At 42.5% G+C, this 25,790-nt stretch overlaps 1 protein-coding gene across 5 annotated transcripts in view; it reads left to right on the forward strand.

Annotated features, from left to right (window-relative positions):
• Sema6a (semaphorin 6A) overlaps positions 1–25,790 on the forward strand; it is a 120,396-nt gene that overhangs the window by 45,372 nt on the left and 49,234 nt on the right. For all 5 annotated transcript variants that reach the window (XM_034518180.2, XM_034518182.2, XM_034518181.2 and 2 more), the window contains exons 2-6: positions 16,806–16,943; positions 19,036–19,153; positions 23,174–23,234; positions 24,171–24,233; positions 24,956–25,057. In XM_034518180.2, the coding sequence (XP_034374071.1) occupies positions 16,844–16,943; positions 19,036–19,153; positions 23,174–23,234; positions 24,171–24,233; positions 24,956–25,057 (444 nt within the window). In that variant the 5' untranslated portion in view covers positions 16,806–16,843. The remainder of the gene's footprint in view (positions 1–16,805; positions 16,944–19,035; positions 19,154–23,173; positions 23,235–24,170; positions 24,234–24,955; positions 25,058–25,790) is intronic.

Here is a 25,790-nt window from a genome sequence, read left to right on the forward strand (position 1 = left end):
GATAAGAATCCCAAAGGCAGAAGAAAAAGTGGGATAGAAAACTGGGCTGTGGAGGGGATGTCAATGGCCATATATGTGTGTGTGTGTGTGCGCGCGTGTGTGTACATACACACACACGCACACACACACACACACACACACACACACATATATATATATATATATATATATTCTCATTGGTGTCAAAGTAGAGCCGAATGCTGTGGGAAGAGAAGTGCAAGATACAGAGGGAAACAAAGAAAGAAAATGGAACTCTCAGAAGAGGCATTCTTTCAAATCCTTTACTCAACTGTCCAATTCAAGTGAATTGTGGGAATTTCCAAAAACATTGCCATTAGGGAAAGTTCACTGGAATCTGGAGCAGGCTGTTAATCCCAGGTAGCAGGCAGGGGAGCCACAGTGTGGTGTGGGGGTAGAACAGCTCACCCTGCAGCTCTCTGAGAAGATCGCACAGATTCCTAAATTCTATTTCCATTCTGCTTCTCATCCATCACCCACCCTCATCTTTGTGTGGCCATTAGTACCTCGGTAGGGCCTGACTCATAAATAGACAGTCCACACTCAATTTAAATGTTGGAAAGAATTCGAAATAGAGTGTTTGCTCTGGGGCGTTGGTGGTGTGGCTGGCAAAAAAAAAAAAAAAAAAAAAAAAGCAAAGCCGTGGACCAAGTAAACCATGAGCAGCACCAGTGGCTCTATGGAGCTCCTGTCTTTTTGTATTGGCATGATGCTGAAAAATGGACCCTAAAAATGCAGCCTTCCCTATCCCAAAGGAATTCTTCACATTTCCACTAAGTTTTGTAGTCAAGGCCTCTATCTCTGCTTAGAGAAGCAACAAAATAGGCCCAAGTCCAGCTCATGGGGCAGAAGCCTGCGCTTATCCATTTGGGATCCAGGGAAAACTAGCCAACGCCAAGAACACTGAGAGAAGATGCAAGTGTACAACATTCAAAATGGTGAATGGGACATCTGCTTAAGTTTTCCAGGTGCCAACTCCAGGGACACTGAGAGAAATGTGTAATGAGCAAACATACATTACACACCTTTTTTTTTTTTTTTTTTAAATGAGTTGGAGGCTTTTCATCCTAATGGTGACCAAAGGAAAGGAAAGTGCCATTAACCCATTCACATCCAAGAAACCTGAAGTTTACAGAGATAAAACAGGCAGGCCAAGAGCACACTGGTCACTAACAGGAAGAATCTGCCAGTCACTAGAATGCAGAGACTCTTCGAAGGTAAATCCCAATATCTACAGAGTGCTCACACAGTTAGATGCCCCAAATACTTATTATCTTAAACCCAGAATTCAAAGCCCATGTTTATGAAGTGCTCAGGGTCCAGTTAATCTCCGAGATGATAAACCCTTGTACCTGCTCTCAAGATAAAGAATTGTCAAGATAGGCAAGCAAGCGGGCGGGCATTCAAGTGGAATAAGTAACCAAGCATAGCGAAGACAAATGGACACAAGGAAGACGCAAGGTTGGAGATAGCATTGCCTAGATCTTTACCCCAAATATTTTCCCCTTATAGTAGCAGAAAAATGTTTTTCTTGTCATTAAAACAATCGCTAAAGCAGCATGCAGAATGTCTGGCTTTTGCTGAAGAACTTCTAAAAGGGGTGTGTGTGTGTGTGTGTGTGTGTGTGTGTAGGTGCTGCGTGACACAGTGTGACCTTACCCAGATTCTATAGGAGGAAAACACATGAACATAATTTGTTCTACATAAAGTCTGTAACCCTGACTGCACCATTGGCTGGTGGGAGCTCTGTAATTACTGGTAGGATTTTATGGTGGCGACTACTGAAGATTTCTTTCAATGCTTGACAGCTGCCCTCCTGATATTTATGTGTTTCTTGGTAGGAGCTCTAGATTCACAATTCCGGGGCTTGTAATGAGGAAAATAGCACAATACAAATAACACGAGAAGGACTATGAGTCGGATATCACCAGAGAGACAAATCACATATTCTAGCTGCTTTAATTGGAAAACAGCCTTTTCATGGGGTTACTTTCCCTTCAGCCGAGATAATTAAGCCGGGACTGACACTGGTGACCAGTGCCTGATGATATATAGTTAGTTACTAACAATGCGGCAATCAGTAATCAAAATTTATATTTCCCAGGTTACGGGAGCATAGTGGAAGAGAAAGGCAGTTTTGATAAGGCTGGGAGATGAACTTCCTAAGGCGGTGTTCACATGACCTCCACTCCTCTGGATTCTGAGTGGGTTAATTAGGCCTGCTTTCTTTCAACCCTGTCAGAAGAGAAAGCACACCTATTGTCTGTGTTTACATTAGGAATACTTTGCTGGCCCCATGCTGGCAAAGAAGTTTCTCCATGGCTCCCTGTAATTTTTAATGGATTAAATTATATTTGTAAGTGGATTGGTGTGAGGGGTAGGTGGACACAAAACAAACTTAGATGTTTTTAAAGCCTCTCCATGAAGCTGGCCCAAGCACAGGGGTTCTGACACAGGATTAATTATCCCTGCCTGTGGCTGGTAGCTTGGCAATGAAAAGGATTAGGATTAGAGTTCGGAAACCCTTTTGTCTGTGTTAGACGGTCCCAAGCTGGATCTGTTTACTAGAAGAAGCCCCTCTGGATCTACTAAAATTTCTAAAGCCTGGGTCACACCCCCAGGCCAGTTAAGTTGCCATCTCTGGGTGTGGTTGGTGCATAGACATCTTTAATTTTTCGAAGCTCTCCAAGCCATTCCAATGTGCAGGCCAAGTGGAAAGGCACAGAGGTTTAAACCCAGAGTGTTAAAGATGTTTATGTTTGGTGATAGATGTGGGAGTGTATCTAGCAGTGTAAGAGAAAAAGAACAGCCACGTCTTAGTGGTATCCCTTGCCTCTAAGTTTCAAGTTGAAGTTAAAACTGGAGTTAGAGTCCATTTCCTACCCGGTGAGAGACCTTGAACTCCATGAATAACAGTGCACGAGAGAATGATGCCATGGAGTTAATGGTGAAGAGATGCCAAGAAAAGGGGAAGGAGGCCTTCTTGCTTCCTAGAGTCCATTTCAGTGCTTGTGAATGAACGGGTCAAGTGACAACAAGCAAGGTGTCTTCTTGCTTCTTACCTCCCCAGGTGAGGGCTAGCATGAAAGACACTTGGTGTTGGGTACTCACATCCCAACAGCATGAATGGCTCTCCACACTGCCATAGGTCGTATGCCATAGGAGTAGCTCAAGAGCCACTCCAGGATAAAGACTATACCGGAGGAAGGACATCCATTCAGTGGCTAAGCAGCAAGTGTCCCTTGGGTATATTTCCAAAGATGGATTAGATCTCTTTCCTTTCATTTTTGGCACAAAAGGTATGTGAGGTACTGAAGTTAGAGATCGTGAGCTGGGAGTCTGTGCAGAATAGACGTTCAGGAACAGGAGAGGGGAAAGCCCATATAAAGTAGTGGAACCTTACTTTAGGGAAAAAAAAAAATATGGAGAACATTTGCCTTGAGCTGACCGGTTCTTGGCCTTAGATTTCACCGAGTTCCGCCTTTGTGAGTTGGCCACATTTATACAGAAAGACCTTATATTGGGCAGCCCTTCTTATAGCACACTCATGCCTGAACACACTGGGAAAGGATTCAGGGGGTGGAGAATTGGCAGATATTATTGGGCTAAAATTTCAGGTTTCCTCCTGGAGTTGTTGGGATTTTTGTTTTGTTTTGTTTTGAATACAGTTAATAGCTCTGTTGTTAAGGAAGGAAGGAAGGAAGGAAGGAAGGAAGGAAGGAAGGAAGGAAGGAAGGAAAGAAGGAAGGAAGGAAGAAATTAATTCCCACCCCTCTTTCCAAAATCCCATAAAAGAATGCAACATAAAAAGTGTATTTCATTCTCCCTGTGACCCTTTGTCCTCCTCCCTCAGAGACACTGTTACTACATGCTTACATATTGGAACAAATATGCACAACACATTTTTTTTTTAAACTCAGTCAATCTTGGCTTGCATTTCCATTTTCATTAACAAAAATAGCCCCCTTATAGCTGTTGTAGGATTTCATCTGCTGAATTTTAAAAATATTCCAAGATACTCAAATCAAACCAACAGTTACTTAACAATGTGTATGATTTTATTTTGTGTAAGCCAACTATTCTGAATGAAGAATTTACACACATATTTCATATTTTTAAAACAATCCACTGGCTTATACTTATATTAGCACAACACAGGAAAATAGATTATATACTCCAAACCAGGGCTGAGAATTTTCCCTTCCCTAGCCCCCAACTTCTCAGCTTTTCATATATTCTCTAACTGAGGTAAATGTGTGAGGCTCTCCTGTTCAGGATACTATCTCTTATACCTTCTACAGAAGGACTGGGCCAGAGATCTACCCATCCCCCTCCCCCAAATAAAACTTCCTCAAACTGTAGACCAAGAAGAGCTTCAGTGTACTGTTTCACACACTTGTATGCTAAAGGATGAAAGCAGACAGGCAGAATTGCTCTTCCCACCCACGTGGGGAGAGGAAACCACCTAACACCGTGGTCCACTGAGAGAGTCTGAGAGGACAGCGTGAACAGAGAGTTCAGAGCCCCTGGGGCTCCAGCCAGCAACATCTGTATGTCTTCTCTCCAGCTGGCTGGCCCAGCTGTTCTGATGTCAGGAGAAAGTTATGAGTCACTGGGAAGGGATTTGAGACAAGAGTGATGTTAAATCAGCTCATGGGGTCTGTTTGTCACTGACAATTGAGTTTCAGCATCAAGCCAGTGGAAGGCCACACACCAGCCACTCTCTAGGACTGAGATACCTTCGAGTGAAATGAAGCAGAATTATGTGGATGCCATAGGCTTCCACCCTCAGCAACCTCTGGTTATTGCCCATGCTACTAAATATATTATTGCCATCTTTCCCTGCAAGGATGCTTAGACTGTTGACCCATAAACATACATGTTGGCCAGACTGGAAAGCTAAGTCAGTGACACTTGGCCTGTTTCATCAACAGCAGCAGAGGAAAACAGCTGCTCAGAGTGTCTGAGTCCATAGTACGATTTTGCTGGATCCTCTGTGGTTTCCTGCTGTAAGTAGCACTTTCCCAGGATGTGGGAGGAAGAACTGTCAGAGGATATAAGAACCACAGGCAAGCAAGCAAGCTTTCTCTCCACTCTCCACAGAGACCATAAATGTGTAGTCTGGCTCCAAGTCTTCTCCAGAGCTCCCTGGATACTATTTCTTCTGTTCTTCTATTCACCTGGCCCTGCTGTACCCCAGGGTAGGGCACCTCCTGTTTTGTTTCTGGGACTGTGGGAAATCCTTCTTTATTCCCAGCAAAAGCTGTTTGCTCGCAGTTGCTACTCATTGCTCTTAGAGTCTCATAATGGTTGTCTTCAAGGTAGCTGGACAGCTCTTTTTTTCTTTGTTTTAACAATAGTTTTGTTTTGTTTGTTTTTTTTTTTTTTTTAAATCTCTGGAGCAATGGCCCTTCATTATTCAGTGAGTGAGGGGTGGTAGTGCTAATGAGAGCAAATATGCCCACGTGGACCGTATTATATTCTAGTAAGAGAGAGACGGTCAATTGTAAATGAGACTATATAGGAAAACAATGCAGGTTCAAATCTGTTGCAAAAAATAGTAATAAAATAATAGGAAGTCAGAAAGAAGCTCTTTTGGAAGGTCAAGGAGGGCCTATCTGAAGAGGTTGATATTTTAACTGAAGGACCGTGAGCTACTTCCATAAACCCTAGTGTGTGGTCCTTCTAAGGAGGACAGCAAGTCTGTGTAGAGCACATGCCTTTGAGGCTATTAAGACAGATTTGGATGGAGCCAAAGGGAAACTTTTGAATGGAAACTGAGAGGCAGGGAGTAGGTGATACCTACCGTGCTTGGGTTGGGGATTTTAATTTTGCTGTGAATAGGATATGAAGCCATTAGAGGGCTTTGTACAAGGCAGGACATGATGGCATCTCTGTTGTTGTTTTCCTTCCTTCCTTCCTTCCTTCCTTCCTTTCTTTTGACTATTAGTTGTTGTATAGGGATTAAATTGGAGGAAGACTAACTCAATAGCTCCAGTAAATCTGGATGGTGAGGGGGTTGGGTTATAGTAAGGTTGTATTAAGAGGACTGTAGTTTCATATAAGGAATTAGACAATGGGGCATGCTGTTGAGACCTACAGTCAATACCTGGATGGTGCCTCTCAGACTTTTTTAACCTTTACAGTATAGCTACAGCTGCTAATATGCCATCTGCTGTGGTTGTCAGGAGGTTTTCTAAGAACCAAATCCTGGCTGAGTTCATGATTAATTGTCCCAGCTCCCCTTCCAGCAGCATGTCTGCGGATGGGCAACGGAAGTGAACCGCTACCAAGGGCAGCTTCTGTGCTTTATCGACTACTGAGAAAGACATCTTCGTCCAGTGTTCAAACACTTGCACAGTGCAGTGTTTGTCTCAAGTTTTTTGTTGTTTTTTTTTTTTCTGGTAACTCCCCAAACACTAAGAGAGTAATCTATAACGTACAAAATTACTGCTCCCTCTGGAATAAAATTACTTTCAAAGAATGGAACCGTCACTGATAACAATTCTCATTACCTTGGAAGGAGAGGCAGCCTTCTCCCCCTCATGCTCAGCAAGATAGAAATCTCACCTAAGTTTCATGTGACACCTCCCTTTCTCCCTCCCTTTGTCCCTCCCTCCCTCCCCCCGTCTTTGGCTGTGTGTGTGTGTGTGTGTGTGTGTGTGTGTCTGTCTGTCTGTCTGTCTGTCTGTCTGTCTGTCTATGTGTGTGTGCATTGAAGATTCTGGAGAATGCTTGGCCTTTCTTTCATGCCTTGTTACTTCTGGAAAGAGCCGATTGAATAGGCGTGCTCCAAACATGTCTACCTGTTCTTGCATCACCCTTGAGGATGACTTTTCTCCCCACTCTGTGGAGAGACGAGGACCCTGTTATTAAACAGAAAGAATATTGTTATTTTTAATCTTCTAGTTATTCTAAGTGAACCTGGGCGATCTCCTTTCTGAGGTGCTATTCATGCTTTGTTTGCCCCCAATCTGTGGAGTCCCATCTGTCTGTCCTGACCCTCCAGTCTTTACCAGGGCAAGCCCAGACAATCCAGGTGTACCTTCGCTTCCCAGTAGCCAGGGGATCCGAAGCTTTCAGAGCCCTTATCTGTACTCTCTGCAAGCCAGTGCTTGCTTGGATCTTCCTATTTTAAGAGTGGGACAGGCCTGGACTCGGCTGCCAGATGTCCCACACATACTTTCTCTTTGGTTCATCGTTTCTCTTTGGTTTGACCCTTAGCACATTAATTCAGGATCTGCCTGTCATATTCAAACTTATGAACAATTTCATCTTTCTTCCTATTCTGAGCTCTCTGGCAGAGATTATAATTACAGTGATTGCCTGTTGTGCTATTAATTATAAGAATTGTGATTCCCCTTTTGATTTAAGGGTTAATTGGTGATAACCACATGTTATTGTCTCTCCAGGTAATTTGAGCTACAGTAATTAACCTCATGTCCAGGTTATATAATATTAACCATTTGCCTCCATTTTTCTACATTTTAAAAATTGATTACCTTGGGCCTGATACTCAGCATTCTCTTGGAGAGAAAGGAGTGAGCTGGTGGGTAGAAGGGCACATCAGAAAAAGGGAGAATGGTGGACTGAGTGGTAATGGCCCTCATAAGCTCATATATTTGAATACTTGGTCCCCAGTTAGTAGAACTGTTTAGGAAGGTTTAGGGGGTGTGGCTTTGTTGGAGTAGGTGTGTCACGGGGGTGGGCTTTGAGGTTTCAATAAATTGTAGGCTATTCCCAGTTTCTCTCTCTGAGTCCAACGTGGGGATCATGATGTGAGATCTCAGCTTCTCCTGCTGCTGTGACTTTGATCCACCATCATGGACTCTAACTCTCTGAAACTGTAAGCCTCAAACAAGTTCTTTTGTAAGTTGCCTTGGTTATGGTGGTTTATCACAGCAACAGGAAAAACAAAACAAAGCAAAAAACCTCAAAACATCTGAGACAGAAGTTGGTACCAGAAAGTGGGCTATGACAACTGTAGATATAACTATGTATTTTTTGTTTTGTTTATCGTGGATTTTGAAAAACCTTGGGGCTTTGGACTAGAAAAGCAGTTGATTGTTGTAAGCAGAACTTATCAGAACATCCTCGGAGCCTGGAAGACAGTGTTGTGAGCCAGGTGGAGTGTGGAGGACCAGATTAAGGCAGGAAAAAGCAAGGCTTTTTAGCAGCAGCTGAGATAGAGACCATTCTTGTGATATTTTGGCAAAGAATATGGCCGCTTTTTGCCTTTATCCTTGGAATTTGCCTGAAGCTTAGTTAAAAACTAACAGCTAATTTCTTTGGCAGAGGATATTTTTAAAAAGCCTACTAGAAAAGTAACCTCGACAGGGAGGGATCATGTGTGTCTTCTAAGCCCGTGTTGTCCACTGGAAAGATCCAGGAAACCCAAAATTCCAAATTCTCCCTTTTCTTTCCTAGTTCGATAAGTTCTGGTTTTACAAAAAGGATGGGATGGGAGAGAGAAGAGAAAGGAAATGTACAAGTGTTGGAAAATGAACTGGGTAAATAAAGAAGCTGCCGCTAGCCAAGCACTGTCATTCAGAGGATGGCCTGCAACTGAAAGAGTCCTTTGCTTTTTTATTAGATAGGGGAAAGAGATTACTAATTGCTGACCTTATGGACATTACTTGGGATAAACTACTACCAACAACACAGAAAAGCCTGCGGTATGTACTCCCTATTACAAAGGAAGAAAGTTGAGTCACTTGTATTTGAAGTCAAACGGGAGAGAAAATGTAGCTCCCCCCAAGTAGAGGGGTTTCAAGCCTAGCCAAGCCGCCGCTTCCCACACTCACTTTGAAATCCTCCCCACCAGGATGATATCCGCCTTGTGAGCCTTCTTCATTTAGTGGAAGCCTTTCCTGTTGGTGTCTTGCAGGGAGGGGGAGCCTGTAAAGCTGTTATTAAAGATACGGAATAGAGGAAATTAGGAAAAGGCAACTCACTCAGCAATTCCTAATCACTGAATTAGCCCCCGAAGGATAATGCGACACTAGAAAAATAAATCAGTTAAAACATTCTTTTTTTTTTTTTTTTTTTTTTTTTTAAATTCTCTGGAGGTTTCACAAGAGACCATGTGATGATCAGAGAGTTTCCTGTCCTGGGAAGTCTCCCTCCTTACTACTGACCCTGTTTTCACTAACTTCCAAGGCCTCTATTTTTTTTAACCTTGGAAAACATGTGTTTCAGGATTAAAATGTAGCAGGGGATAGACAAGGGGCAGAGAGACAGATAACCCAAATCAGGTCTGCAGCAATATGCAGCAAACTTAAACTTACTAATAGTTTTGCAGTGAAACATGTAAATATTTGCACTAAAGGCAGTCGACAAATGGCCTCATGCTAGCTCAAGTCAAACTGTGATGCCAAATGAGTAGGGAAAACTTTTTGGCTTTTAGGGGGTTTGTTTTGTTTGGGCTGTGTGCCTGTGTTTCCAGAGCAAGCATGCCACATACGACAGAGTAGGGTGAAACACATCTTGTTTTCTTTTAAACTTAGGGAGTGTTGAGACAGTTTTAAAAACAGTTTGCACCGTTGAAATGGTTTGTCCAGGTGCTGACCACCTCGACGAGCTCTGTCACTTTCTAATGAATAGGACGGTAAGTCTGGGTCTGTGCTCTGACCCCTCAGTCACCTGTGAAGAAAAGCACATCATTAGGTAGTGGAGACATTTAAACAAAGCCCCGGCTTCCTGGAACTTCCTTTCATTGGCCTTAAGGAAGCATTTATTCCGGATGTTTGAGAATAATGGTTGATTTCGAAGGTAGGACTTATTTAAAATAATAATAATAAGTGAACATTTTAGGGAGTGGTGTGACTAGACTTGACTCCCAGTTTGGGCAACTAGCGAAAGCTTTTCCCTCTACCCAAAAGCAAATTGATAACTGCCTTTGGGAAAGTCCTTGATTACTACTTTGCTCTCAGTCAATACAGCCAACCTCATGAGTCACTGTTTTACGTGTAAAGTACATGAACACAGCCAATAAAGATGGTATTAACTTAGGCAAACTTGGCAGTGTCTACCTGATTTGATAATAAGTTTAAATGTGTGGGCCTGAGATTTCACCTAGATCATTATTAACACATAAAGCAGACTTAAAAAAAAAAAGTTAATGAAGTAACTATCGAAAGGAATGTAAGGAAATTTGGGAAACGGTGCTTCTATCTCATTTGTTCTGTTTGTGGGTGTGTGTGTGTGTAGACATACCAAGACATTAAAAGGCTCTTGCGAGCCTTGAGACGTTACTGAGGAGGATGTTCTATTAGGGAACAGTCCCTGTAATGATATTATGTCTCTTTTTGTACAATCAGAACCCATTAGTCAATTATAAGTTCTATTTTCGGCTTTCAGCATGCAGGGAGAGTACCAGAGCTCACTGGGAGAGCAGGGAACAGAAGGCAGGGTGGCATAAGCTGCCAGCACCAGAGGACCTGGTCGCAAGAGATGGGCTCTGCACTCTTTCTAATCCCAGGACTCTTTTTTTAACAAAGACAAACGTTTATAGGCATGTTTGGAAAATTTCAAAGTCTCAGTTATTCATGACTGGTAACGCTGTGGGGGCTGGGGCTGTTTCTCAGGTTGTTTGGATTTCTTCTGAGCCATGTTTTGAAGTTGATGCTGATTCCAATGGGGGAAAAACACTTCTCCACAGGGTAGAAACCCAGCAGGCCAGGGAGAGGAAAGCTTGGGGAGGTTAGAATTGTGTGTCTATGTGTATGTGTGTGTGTGTGTGGGGGGGGGGCTGGGATTTGTGTTTTTCTTCTCTATTAACAGCAGAGAAAACAGGGTAAATTATTAGAGAGTTGTCCTTTCCAAACACAGCGATTGCTTTTTTTTTGAGTTTATCATCCCTGTGTACTGACAGACAGAGAGCGTGAAAATTCCCAGTCTTTGAGTTTCTGTAGTTTGCTCTTTTTCAGTCATTCTGCACATACTCTTGTAAGCACCTGGGCAAAATACCTTACACCTAACGAGTGTCGCTTTTAATAAAATAAAAAATGTACAGAAAATTAGGGACACTGATGTAAATGACCCATGTGTTCAATTCTGGCCATCCATGAGGACATCTGGAGTTTGTACCTTAGAGTTCCTCTAGCCTTTGATTCTGTCCCATCCTTAGAAGAAAGTCATCAGACTCATTTTTCATCCTGAGTTACAATACTTTAACTGAAATAATAAAAAAAAAAAAAAAAAGAAAGAAAGAAAGAAAATTTGTCCATTACATTGGACAAATGTTTGACTTTTCTTAAGCAAATTTCCCTCTGGTACAAGAATTGGACCAAAGTAAGTATCTCAAAGTCTAGCCAGCATGAAGTTGTCCAATAGCTGCCTTGGTGAGGTCTTTACATCTGAGCTGTTTGAACTTATAGAGCAGTGAGGATCACAAACCTGCCTGGGCTCTCCCCAAGCTTCTAAAGGTCTTCTCACCCCACTTACCTCAGCGACACCTCCGCCCAAGGTAAATCTTAACTACTTTTGAAAAGGTATTGTTGCATTTATGTTCTATTTTGGTGCAACGCCAAGAGCTGTCAGACCCATCCGCTACTCTCAAGAGGTCCAGGGCATATTCACCGGGTTCCCATCTCCGCATCAGCGCCTCCACACAGTGCCTGGCTTCTAGTAGAAAACAGTCAGAGAGATGAAAATCAAATGAACATCAGGCAACGAGCCAAGGAGAAATGAATGAATTTTGGCTCCTTTTCTGAAGGCAGCGTCATGTCGAGAGAGCTCCACGTAGGAGCAGGGAGCCCTCGACTGCTGTTTGGCTTTGCCACTTGCCTTAACATACACATTTGGCAAGTGACCTCGCTTCTCGGGGTCTTGGTTTTCTTAACTGTAAGATGAAGGGAGCGTTTGTTGCTGCAGCTGGAGCAGATGTTTGAGTTCAGCAATATTTTTTTAAAGTTTAAAAGAGATGGGGATGGCAAAAAGCTGGGCATGCCATGGGCACACAGGGTTGGGTCTTGCTGATTTCTGAGATCAAGATCGCTTGCCTCAGCGTTTTGAGGCCTGCAGAGATGGTGACTACAGTGGTGGAGACTGAATGAGCCCTTAGATTCTATCTGAAGCATCTAAGTGAAGTCCATTGAAGGCACTGGCTCAGAGGTGCATGTTCAGGGATGGTGGGGGTTGGGAGGGGGAGAGAAGGTACATAAGAAAGAAGAACCAAAAAAAATTATGCCATGCCTTCTTCCATCTGAAAGATCACAGACATACACGGGCCTTTATGAGGAAAAACAATACAAATAAATTCTATAAGTACTGCTGAATTCACAACTGCCTTTGCGTGCCTTTGCGCCAGTGGTTTTAGGCCTGAAATGGACCATCTATTATACATAGTCGATATTTATTACAGCCCTCCATTGAGTGCCAGCATTGCTCTCCAAAATGTGTTGAAGTTAGGTCTGTGGCATTTCCCTCTCCTCTAAAACGGGCGCTTTTATGTCTCTGTTAATGGCCGAGAAGAAGAGAGATGACGCTGTATTAAGAGGCTGATGCTTTATTAGGAGGCGGGAGTGATTTCTCTCCTTTTCTTTGAACCTTAGTTCTTAATGCAAGCATCCCAGGACAGGTGATTCTACCTCCTGGTCCCCCCCAAAGCCTGCACACTGACCATCTCCACCGCAATCAATGGACTCAGGTTGTTTCTAATTTCATTCGGGAAGTGTTCTTTCATTCTCCTCCACATCCTGTAGACGGTAGCCTCCTCAGGCTGAAGTCCTTGAAGCAAGCCTGTCCAGGTCAGTGAAGGACACCTACTATTTAAGCACTCATTAATGCTTTACATTTTCCTCTAGCGTGAGAATAATCAGCAGTTTCTATCTCTGACAGGAGTCTCCAGCAGTCAATGAGCTGGGTTTTCTGCACAAACACTCACTTTCACCCCTCTGTGTGGGTGAAGGTTCCTCACTGGCTTGAGAGGTATCCAATCTGATCTGTTTATCAGCCATGGGAGCAGGCAGCCTTGTTCTTAGCCTTAACAAATGACTCTACTTTCTGTGAGACATTTGACTTTAAAACATCACCATCAAGGGAGGCAGGAAGGAGGCAAATGGCCCCACTTAACACAGGGGTGTTTTGACATAATCAGTTCCTCGTAAGTCTGTGGTTGAGAAGCATTTGCATCTTTCCATCACCTTAGGCCTGTGATCACAGGCCCATAAAACAGAACGAGCCTGAGAGCCTACATGTTTTCAAAGTTACTGTATACTCAGTTTATTTTTATGACTAAGGCCATTAGGGACTTTCAACTACTCTGTCCATGTAAGCAAAGATGCATCAACTGGTATCCGATTATTATCTTAAGTGAAGTTTCTACCTACACCCTCCCTTACCCTTTTCTGTTTCCCTTCCTTGATGGTCCTAGGAAGGATGTAAACTTTGTAATCACAAAGATGCCAGCTAAAGTCTGAATTTGATTAAACGCTGACAGGAGCATTCTCATTGAGCACATTAGAAGCACTTACCAGACCTATGCTTGACCCAGATGTCGAGATGAGGCAGCATGGCATGCTGGTGGTTCTTGGCACCAACAGATAAAATGCACCCGTTGGCATCCACTAGGCTGATGCTAGAAGGTCTTTTTCCACTCCTCCTGTTCATCACACACAGTGCTACACATGTTCACACAGATTGTCTACAGTTTTGCATCCACATACTATGTCACAACAATCAGGAGAAACTGGAGAAGGCGGGGGGGGGGGGGGGCTGTTACCATGATTGAGTTGGAAAACACGCTTCCCAGATGCTTGGAACTTTTTCTGCCTGACTTGTCATAATCTCAGAACTTGACTTCCTTTCCCCATTTTAGCACCTCTCCTCAGTCTGGGCTCTTCTGACTCTTCTCCCTGTTTCCTGATGGTTGCAGGGTCACTCCCTGTGCTCCTTTCTCTCCTCTTTCTTTCTTTCTTTCTTTCTTTCTTTCTTTCTTTCTTTCTTTCTTTCTCTCTTCCTTCCTTCCTTCCTTCCTTCCTTCCTTCCTTTCTTTCTTTCTTTCTTTCTGCAACTTCATGGAACACATACAGTCTCAGCCTCAGGGATTTTATAATCCATCACATTTCCTGTCTTCATTTTACAGGTGACAAAACAGAGCCAGCCAGCCTGACTGAGTTGCCTAGAGTCACACGATTAGCATGTCCTTCCTTCTAATGATGACTGTGTGAATTATTGATTATTGTTATAACTTCCTATGTAGAAAATGTGTTTTTAAGGGGATTGCTGAAACTTCATCGCAGCTAACTTTGTTCATAAGGAGAAGCCCCAGCATTCCCATTACTTTCTCCTTCTATTCAAGGCCACCACTAGGGGTTTTGGGACACGTTTTCCCATCACTACCACTTACAATTAAAATCTTCTTTGAGTGTGAACATTCTGGAAGATTCCATTGTGTCTACCAACACAGACAGATTCCATTCTGTCTACACAACAGAATGTACAGTCAGATTCACAAGCTAATAGTATCCATCGCTAAACTTGCAGACAGTGGGTTCTTTTTTTTTTTTTTTTTTTTTTTTAAAGTGGGACTGTGTCTTGAACCTATGGGACAATTGTGCAGAAGTGGATGCAGCTATGGCAGGGGAGAGGCTCATTAGTCATGCAGAGAAAAATATCTTTAAAAGCGTATCCTATGTATTTCCCAACATTCTAAGGGAATGTAGCTCTGTTTTCTTTCTGAGTCTCCTTTAGCCTGCTCCGTGCTGTGAACTTGTGCCGCCCTGGGTAATGCCACTGCTGTTCCTTACCGCCTGTTTTCTCACCCAAAATGTGACCGATGATGTGAGCCGTGTTTGTATTTCAGTCACTCTGATTACTGGTTGCCCCTCCCCCTTAATGTTACACTGAACAGGGCTCCCAAGAAGCGATGGGACCTCAGAGCTTCTTTCCTTTGTGTTCAGATGCCCCAGATTAGGGAGTGCAGGCAAAGAAGGGAATGAATGGACCTGTTGTTAACTGTCCTGTAAATACATGCTATGTCTCCTTGGAATGGATTGCCTTTGCGAAGGAGTAATCACTCAAAGTTTTATTTTAATCTGCACATCAGAGATGGAGATATAGAATTGTTTAGGCTTTTCTCTCAACTCCTTTCCCGCTTTGATTCTTCTTGGAGATAAAGCAAATTAATTACTGTGCACTTTTCAGTTGAAGAAATGATTAAGACCCAGCTGTGTCTGTGAAATTATAACCTACAGTGCACCCAGGACTTGTTAATGCTTTTTTTGGCAGGAAGAAAAGAGACATAGGTATCTAATATTAAATGGTGTCCCAGAAAGCGTAAGTTAGCAGTTTGTTTGCCAAATTAACTTTCAAAGACATTTAGGTTACTAGGTTTGACATTTCTAAACACAAATCTTAAATGATTGATGGACTACTGCAGAATAGCTTTGTTCAAAAAGAAGATAATCTTTGGCAGGCTGCTTCAAAGACTGCTTCTCTGGAAAGATGAAATGATATCCCATTTTACGTTAATTTCCCTGATACATCAATGCTTATTTGAAATCCTCCTGAGAATGATGTGGTATCTACTGTAGCATGAGGCTGTGTTCACTGTATCCAGCAGCTCTCTGGGACTTTTTTTTTTTTTTTTTTTTTTTTTAATGAGCTATAGAAGGATCTTGCTTCACATGAAAGCTATATTCGGTTAAGCTATATTCCTTAACCGAATATAGCTGAGCAGAACGGTATCACTGCAAAACCCATGCACAGAGATATACGGTTTTCTTTCTACCAACCAGCAATGATGTTTCAGATTCTTGTCACAGAATCGGAAATGATGTTCTTCTTTTTAAACATAGGTTGTGACACGTCCTCCCCACCCTCACTTCCCACCCCCACCCCCACTCTCTGCCCAGGTGAAGAACTATCGGCAACTAACAATCGATGATGAGAAAGTGAGAATTAGTCTCCCCCAGGGATGAGCCTCCTACTATGCAGTGGTCAGCCTTCAAATCATATAATACCAGTAACACTAGTCAGACTCAGCTGTGTGCGTGTGTGATCTCAAAGAAAAAAGTTTGATATAGAGTAAGGGAACATGGGAAGGGCTTGAGAGATGTAAGGGGAAAGGAAGGGTAATATAATTATATTTTAATACAAAATAGATTATGCAATTTTTATTGAGGCCTGAAGTCACCGTGAAGTGACAAACAAGAGGTCAAAATCTCGACTCAACTAAGTAAGGGATTCTATTAAAAATTTAAAAATGGGGTCAGTTGTGTGTGTTGTTCGTGTACGTGTGTCGCATGCTAGAGGTAGAGGTATGATACGGTCATACTGCCATTGGGGGTCACAGTATGACATATATTCTGACTTTTATAATGAAGCTGGGATTCTAGATCATTATCAGTTATCAGCATTCTTTGCTACTGACCATGTCAGAGACTCTTGACTGGCCAAATTAAATACTTATGGAAGATAGCAATTTTTGACCTCTGTAAGCCTCAGTAAAGGAAAAGGAAAAAAAAAAATATTTACAGTTGTGCATACATCTTGAGATCATAATTGTGAGATTGCAGCCACTGTGGCCCATAATGGCCTGGTCAAAGGAAGTGGGCCTTTTTGCAAAAGAGTATGGTGCCAAGGTGACATTGGGTCCAGTGGGTTCTGGGCACTGTCTTTATGTAACACAGTATGACCAATGAATTCACTGTGGACAAGGCAGAAAACAGAAGCCTTTTGTCTTGAATTATCTTCAAGACCATTGCATTTTATAGAACTGAGTGGAGCTGACTTGCAGAAAAGGAGAAAATGAGAAGTAAGCAGGCTCCTTTGCTCTTTGGCAGGGTGAAGTAGAGAAGTAAGCCTCCCCGCTGAACCTACTATGAGGCCAGCAGCCTTACTGCTGTGTCTCACACTGCTACGCTGCGCTGGGGCTGGTTTCCCAGAAGATTCTGAGCCGATCAGTATTTCGCATGGCAACTGTAAGTATAGCACTCTCACTCTCTCGTTTGGCTTTTAAGGGGCAGCTTAGCCTGCATCAGCCTAGCCAAAAGTTAAAACCGCATGTGTGACAAGGATAAGTAATTCACACTGGGTTTGGTCGGATGGAATTAGATGGATAAGGAGACTGTAAATAGCTTCTTCATCAAGTGTTGTAGCAACACCAGCAAGTCTTTGAAATGTCCCTTGAGTCTCCTGATGAAATTTTACTCCACACACACAGGAGGCATGCTCCTGCCTTCACACCAGCTACAGGAGAGAATGCTGCTGACATTTGAGGACTGAGAGTGTTACGTTTTTATTTGTAACCTGTATGTACAAAATAATGGGTGTTTTTGAAGTACTTAAGAGGAAAAAAAGTAACTTTTTAAAAAAGCCTAGAGACCAGAAGCTTGCTAGTCTCAGCAGGGGCTGGCTTTGGATCTATAGAAGATAAGTTCCATTTATAACTTTATTTTGATACCTGCTTTTTGTCAGAGGTAGATGTTGACATAATTAGAACTTCTAGTGACTCCCTAAAAGAGGAAAGTCTTACCTCTGTTTTGGAAAGAACATCCAATTCCCTATTTTATTATCTTCCCTCCAAAAGACAATTGTGTTCCAGTAAAGATAAAGAGCGTTTTTTGTCAAGTACCACTTTCCATGTAATTATCCCCAAACACCAAATAAACCACACCAAAAGATGTCCAGGATATTACACAGACAGTAGATACACCCATGCTGAGCTTCCATCTGGGATTTCTGGAGAAAGAGATGATTTTATATACAAAGATGAGGAACCAAGCCTGAATTATGTAACAGTGGGTGGACAAAAGGTCAAAGGTCAATGCTATCATTTCTGAAGTAGCCAAATTCCCCTCACTTAGGATTAGGCATCACATCACCATGTATTTATCTCCATCTACATAAGATTTCTATCTTTGATGTTCCACTTCAAAAGAAACCCTGGCCCTAATATGTTACTGACGGTCATTCATGGTCATACAATCCCATGATACAGAAGATAGAGCAGTTGGCATAGCAAACCCCTGTGATAACCAGATACACAAATTAATGAATTGAGGAAGAAAAAGCGTAAGGTAATTGTATGACAAGCTTATTTGGGAATAAGGTATATTGAAGCTCTCTAGTAACACGCCGCTCTGAGAAAGCCCAGATACCATGGGGTTAAAGTGTAGCCATCCAGGCATGAATCTGTGAATGGCTCCCCACTCATAGTTACATCCCCATGACTTCCCAGAAAACATAGTCTTTTGAATGTGACTCATCTTTCTTTCTGCTTTTTGGAGGGTTGCCAATGCTCTGGAGACCATAGGTTTAGAAACAGAGAGATGTTGAGATGCAGGTATTTTTAAAGGTCAGATATTATTACACATCACAGACTCAGCCAAAGTGCACTAGCGGAAAGAAATGTGCTCATGGAGTCTGCCTGATCACCTGACTGGCTACACTCACTTTGACCCTGTCCTGCCAAAGCCCATTTCTCTGTGAGATTAGCCAATTGCTTAGTTCCAGAGTGTACTTCCCACAGTTCCTAGAATGCCAACCAACCTAGCCGGGCTGCCCTCAATGGTAGATTATTCCACCCGGACGCCTGTGGAGACTGTATTTTTCTTCTGGCTCCTGGATGAAGGCTCTCGCCTCCAGACCACATTGCCTTTGTGGTGATTGATGGGGAAGGCAGCTTTGAAATAGTTTTGTCCGGAGACAAGATCTTTGGCAGCCTGCCCCTTGAGGCTTAGCACTCCACTGAAGATGAAAAGAAAACTGGAGAAGAAAAGAGCACCTTCATGCAAAGGGTTGACCAGCAAGTTTAACCCTCAGAGACTGCGACGCTTAGAAATGGTAAGACTGGGCTTATTATCATCTGGAACTGAAGTGTAACTCGATCATCCTCAAGGAAGGCTCTCAGGGTGTTTCCTGAAGTCACAGCTTTGCTGGAGATGGGAGATGGTGGCATGGTCTGAATTAAAACATGGTTTTGTTCTGTGGCCCGCCTCCTCCTTACACTGGCCCGTTGATTCTTGGCTTGATCTGCATTTCCCTCTCTTACCCCATCTCTTCTTTTCACAGATACAAAACAGTATCCGGTGTTTGTGGGCCACAAGCCAGGACGGAACACCACGCAGAGGCACAGGCTGGACATCCAGATGATCATGATCATGAACAGAACCCTCTACGTTGCTGCTCGGTAAGAGACATTCCTCACATGCACCGTCAGAAGACCTGTTCCCGGCCCCACCCACCAGCGGTGCATCTTGAGGTTCCTTCCTATGTTCTTTAAGCTAAAAGCTACTTGTGTTTGTCAAGCACTCACTCTATCAAGAATTTTCTATGTCTGTTTAACCTTTTGGAGATTTTTTTTTTTTCTATGTCTGTTTAACCTTATGTGGATTTATGGAGAAATAATTGCATATTTTGAGGCTTACAGCTCAACTAAGCCACTGTGTTTCTTGAACATATATGCAAATATTTACCCAAGTACACAGTAGAGTACTCCACCACTTGACAGTCGTTTGTTAAGCCAACTTGGATGTATCAACATGTATTATACAGTGTGCAGAGATGTGCGTCTATTATACCTATTTGTGTGTTTGCATTGAATGTTTGACAGTACTTTGACAAAGTGGTAGTGGTGAGCAGAGAAAGTACAGTACTGCGTACATTTCGTAAGTATTCTGCGTTTGATGGTAATAATAAGCTTCACTCATTCTTTGGGAAGTGACATCTGGACACACTGCTATCCTAAAGCAGAGTGCAATCCCAAGAATGCCACCTAGGCAGGGAGCCACATGGACTTGGGCTTTTGTTCTTATGCTGCTGTGTTCAGCTGTGCCATGGCTTCTCTGGCAATATGTGCCCTTTGCCAGGTGAGAGGTTAGGCAAGTATCTTCCAGTTCACAGGAGGTGCCCAAATCAGCCCGTTTCTCACAATTCCAACCAGGTTTGGGTTATGTAACTCACTCAGGGAGGACCATCCTGAGGTGTTCCTCTGGAGACTTACCTGGCTCTAAATAGATGAGTCATTTTGCCTCTGGAAGAAGATGGATGATGTTCATACGTGGCTGTGAGCCAAGGACCAGAGAGCAGCAAAAATAACAGTAGTACCAGCTTTCTTAGAAACTTAGATAAGGGTGATGATCTCTGTAATAAGAAGTGAAAAGCCACAAGTGTCTTGAGTGTCCCAAGCCCAGCACACACTTGACTGCAAGAACCAACAATGAAAACTTAAAAACAAACAAACAAACAAACAAAAAACCACTTTACAAATGCCACTCATGCTGGTATGCTCATATAAGTAAACGGAGTCATAACTTCCTAAGTATCAGTTTGCCTTCCCCATTTCCCATCTCTGTCTAGACAGAGATGGGAAATCAGTGGGCCCAATCAAAGTTGCAGGAGTTAATTGAACACGGGTAGGGTAGCCTTGTTGTGAGGACCACACAGCCACTCCCTGTCCTGTGCTACCCACTGAGAAGTGAAACTCTTTGTCCTGTGTCAATAACCATCTAATAGCTGTTGCCAGAGAGCGGCCTTTGTAGCTATTCATTATGGAACATTCCAGTGGGGTCTCAGTACCCGCCTCTTTGGAAGCATGGAAGCTCCTTCCTCAGTATCCTCTTTAATTTCCTACCATGTAGTAAAGCAAGATTACACTTACCATGCTCAAAAGGCCATCTGAAACAAATGGCTAATCTTCGAACCCGTGAGAAATAGGTCGACTCTGGTATGGCCCGTGAATTGTTCTCTTCACAGTCAAGGCCCTGGGGAACAACAATGATGGAAACAGACAGCCCTTGTAGCCAGTGATTTAGCATAGGTGTGGGTTGCAGGCCCAGGGCAACAGGAACATTGGGAGCCAGGTGTTGTGTAGACTAAGAAGCTCATTAAAACCAAGACAGTTTCGTCTGAACTCTCTACCTCAAGGAAAGGAAAAAAGGAAACAGAAAGGGAGGAAAAAGCACACTTCTTTCTAAAGCAATGGAACAGAATGGCCATTCCCTGTAGGTCAAGCCTCTAACACCTTACATGTCCCGTTCACACCATACCCAGCCACCTCCCTTCTATATACACTCCAAAACACACTTGAAAGGAGTTTTGTGGCTGCCACATGTGGAGCCTCTCCTTTTCATTTCACATTTCCTGACTCTGCCCTGAGATACCCAGGTTCCTAGGTAGCAAGTTAACATGGTTTAAATGAAGTTGGTTCCTTCCCTGAGGCTCGCGGCATGGCAACGCAACTCAGTATTGTATTCGGTGGCTTGGAAAAGAGGAAGTCCTTAGATTAAGTTAGTTCATCTTCAAATGGCTACATTCAAGATGTCAGAGCATCATGTGCATCCTAGGATGCACATGGGCATCAAGGGACGATTCTTTGGCCTGGATTATAGTTGACCATAAAGCACCACTTCTATCCACTGGAGCCATGTGATCTTTGAGATGTTGAAAAAGATTGCCACTGTCCAGAAGGAGATTTCCCGAATGAGACTGTTTTTAAAAGGTTTCCCAGTTCTCCCAGACAATCGGAGTCAGCGATCCTAAGCCAAGTCCCATCCAGAACCCTGGGGACTGATGGGGTTTGGTGGCAGGAACGCCTTCCAATTCTTTCCTATTATTATCCACTTTGTAAATTCTTCTTTCTTTTTAATCTCTAAACTACTAATTAACATAAACAGACCATGCCAAAAGGGGGCAATCTGAGAGCTTTCTGAGGAGCTGCCAATGCATATTAATCAGTTGTTAATTTACAATTCATATATTCAGCTTCTAGTTAAGTTTCGAAGGGAAGAGGGGCAAGGAAAAGCTTCCAGTCATTTCAAACCCAATACCAAAATCATAGGCATTTCCAGTCTGCTAATGCCTGACCACAGCACCATCGTAAAGCCAAACAAGTAATAAGAGAATGCAATGAACAGCCTCAAAATTAAAGGGCAGAGCGATACTGGTACCTCACTGAAGCTGGAAGAAGCTTCCCAGTTCAGCAGTTTGTAAAGCAGCCTCTTCAGTCTTTCCTTCACTACACTGACACAAATGCACGTCTTTCACTGCCAAAAGTACACACACAGACACAAGTGCACACACGGCTTAGGAGCAGGCAAAGAAATCTATCAGCCAACACCCCTGCTTTCTCCTTTTATTTCCATACGAGAAACTATTTATGATTTTTCTGCTATTTTTTCTCTGAAAGCAAATAGACTTCTCAAGAATTGAATATATATGTGTGTATGTACGTATTTGTATATATATATATATATATATATATATATATATATATATATATTATATGTAAATCTTATAAATAATTGCTTGTTCCTTTCCCCCAGCCCCTGTGTCTTTTTAACTAACAAGGAGGTTTGAAAGTCTATACAAGAGCCCTGAGGTCCTGGTTGAAAGCTGTGGATAATTTTCCAGCCCCAGGACTTCCTGTATTTTAGAAAAAAAGTCAATGTTATTTCAAGGGAAAATGAGCTGTTTGGATTTACTCCTGCTAGCCCCCCTCCTCCACTGAATGTGCCTCTTTTCTTCCCTTTCTTCTCAGTTCCAGACAAAAAGACCCCTTGTGCTCTGCTCACACAGAAGGGAGGTTTAAATATAGCCCCACACCTGAGCTGCCGATTCTGTGTCTCCCTTTCCAAGGGGAGATTGGCAGCAAACCGTAGAGACAGCCAACCTCAGAACGAAACAAGAGAGTGAGCAGAAACACAGAATCTCAGCCTTAGCTTGAGTACACTTCTACTTTAATTCAACGTGGTCTTGTGGAGGGAAGGGTCGCTTCTGGAAACAATTTTACCTTTCTTCCATCTTGTCTATCAAATTATCAAATGTAACACGTTGAATACCAAGTAGCTTATGCCTGGGATTGAATTTACCGAGAGCAATGTGAACCTGTATTCCGGCTTCTGAACTAGGTTAGCCGTCAAAGCCTTCCAAGCTGAGCTCTGTACGTACAGCTCAATAGTTCTGAGATTAGGAGACTAGTTACCAAAAGTTTTCATAGATCAACAGGACACCAGGATAAATCATCAGTGCTAAGTATGGTTCAAGATAATCTCTTACACTGAATTCTTTTCTTTTTCTAGCATGTGGGCATCCTGTGTTTTAACAAATATGGTCATGGGTTTATCTGACCTGAACATGATAAACTTATTATGTAAATGTATTATGTAGACAATGAATTGTCTTAACTCTTGTGTCTGACTTTCTTTTATAGAGACCATATTTATACTGTTGATATAGACACATCCCACACAGAAGAAATTTACTGTAGCAAAGTAAGTTGTTTTTAAAATCATCTTTTTACAATGGGGTGCTTAGGGAATCCATACTTTAAAAGCAGTGATTGAAATGGTGTAGTTAATGCCAGCATTCCTTTTGTGAAGTCTGATTTAGGGGTGAGTGAGGGTTTATTACACATTCCAAAAGACATTTCATCAGTACGTGCATATACATTTTGGGATGATATGTAATTTGTTAAAAAAAAAAAAAAATCTTTTAACAAAATATTACCATGTCTATCAAAGAAAATACCACTTTTCAAAAATAAGATTCTGTACTAAAAACATTAAAAACTGTACCAGTGTGAGGGCTTCAACATCGTGCAGCCTGAATACGGCTTGACAGAGAAGAGTCTGGAATGTAATTATCACCCAGACATATATAACATCTACCATGCTCTTTCCTCCTGACTCCACAGGAGAATAATTTAGTTAATGAAACTTTGCAGTAGAAGTAGGAGGTTGAGCCCACGAATTTACATGAAGGAACGCAACTTGAGTTAAACCCCCATCTGCCTGGAGTGAATGTCCACTTTCTGTTTAAGAAAACGACTTCCATATTTTAACGGAAAGGTCTTTTCTATAAACACTGATTGATTAACTGAACAAAAAGGGCAGCCACACGCATTTTCTTAGAATGAGCGCAATTTGCAAGTTGCTTCGGATATGGTTATACGAAACTCCCATGCTTCTCCTTTATCGTCATCCCCAAAGGGAGAACATCCTGTAGTTTAATGAACAGATAAGAGTCAAAAATTAAGCAAAAATGTTTGTCTAGTATTTTTGTTGTTGTGAGGGAATTACTCATGGAGAAGGGGTGCAGAAAGCTTTCAATAAATATATGTTCAGCTTCTACTCGCCCCAAGGGAACTCTTCTAAAATCAAATGCAACAACCTCTGGGCTCTAATTGATTTCTTTCTTGATCCCTGCAGAAACTGACATGGAAATCTAGACAGGCTGACGTAGACACATGCAGGATGAAGGGGAAGCATAAGGTTCGAAATTTTCATTTCTCCTGAGGCTGCCTCTTCGGGTTAAGTTTTTGACGGTTATCTCCTGGCGGAGACGATGACTTTAATGCATCTTGCGATTCCCTTTTCCCCAGTAATTGCTTTTTCCATCAACTTATTGAAGGCTTTAATTTGCAAAAATAGCTTGCTCTTAATGTGATGAAACATTACAACATCTGCTAGGACTACATCTAGAACTCCTTGGGCACAGTAGGGATTATGAACTCAGATCTGGTCTCCTGAGTGCCCTTATCCCAATCACCAGCAGGGCACACCTCCAGTCTGTGGAAGCACTCATCAATAGCACAGAAACTCGCAGGCTTTTGTGCCTTTGGTCAAATAACAACATAAAAGTAGTCTTCAGTCAGAAGCCTTGCACATCAAGGAACTCTGGAGCATCTGGCATTAAAATTAATATGATCGGAGGTTCCTGTATTCAGCTCTCTGTTCCCCTGTGACAGAAAAGAAACACATGTTACCTATGTCTGCTGTGTTTGTATTTACCATTGAAATAATCATTGACATCCTTTCTTTGTTCACATTAGCAACAACTTGAACATGTAACCAGGGAACCCAGCTGTGTAACCTTACACGCACGGTGTCCCCTTCGCACTGTAACCCTGCTGTTGGCAGATCGTGGTTGGTGGTGATGAATGGGCTTTTGTTCTGAGTGGACTCCATTCAAAATAGTTTGAACTCTATTTCAGGATGAATGTCACAACTTCATTAAAGTTCTTCTCAAGAAGAATGATGACACGCTGTTTGTCTGTGGAACCAACGCCTTCAACCCATCCTGCAGAAACTACAGGGTAAATGTCATTTGTCTGTTGCAACCACACTGCTTGGAGGTATTTCATAATTTACTGACATCATACGTGCTGCAACTGGAGAGGGGTAACTTTACACCACATGGATTCCCTTTGCTTACCCAGCTTAGTGTATTGCTCCAGGAGAGTGATCCTGAGCAGGCTTCTAAGCTTCCTGTTTGTTCAGAATTGACTGACATCTTCAAAGACCATTTCTTGTGAAGGTGATTTCTAGAAGTCTTTATTCTTTATTGTTCCAAAGACTGCATACTTACCACATATAATGGCATACAGATTTCCTCTCTTCTCCTCTCTTTCCCTCCCACTCCTGTATTACCGCTCTGAAGACAAAAACTCACTTAATTGGTAAGGAATTTCTATTGTAAAAGATGTGGGCAAAGCATGCTGTTTGAAACTGTAGACACTCCTTGTAAGATTTGCAAGAGGAACATTTAATTCCATTTTGTACCAGCTCACTTGGCCATGGCCTTACTTGCTTTTGCCTTTATACAAGAAAAGAAAAGGAGAGGGAGGAGGAGAAGGAGGAGGAGAAAGAGGAAGAGGAAGAAGGGGAGGAGGAGGAAGAAAAGAAGGAGGAGGAGGAAGAGGAAGAAGAAGAGGAGGAGGAGGAGGGGTGAAAATCCAGTGTAGGGGTGAGGGGATTTATAGCTGAGGAATCTAGGAGCTTCTTAGCTGCTGGAATGGAGTGCCAATGCTCTAACATCGTAGCTTCACC

Source organism: Arvicanthis niloticus, chromosome 14 (genome assembly GCF_011762505.2).
Source record: "Arvicanthis niloticus isolate mArvNil1 chromosome 14, mArvNil1.pat.X, whole genome shotgun sequence".
NCBI lineage: Eukaryota > Metazoa > Chordata > Mammalia > Rodentia > Muridae > Arvicanthis > Arvicanthis niloticus.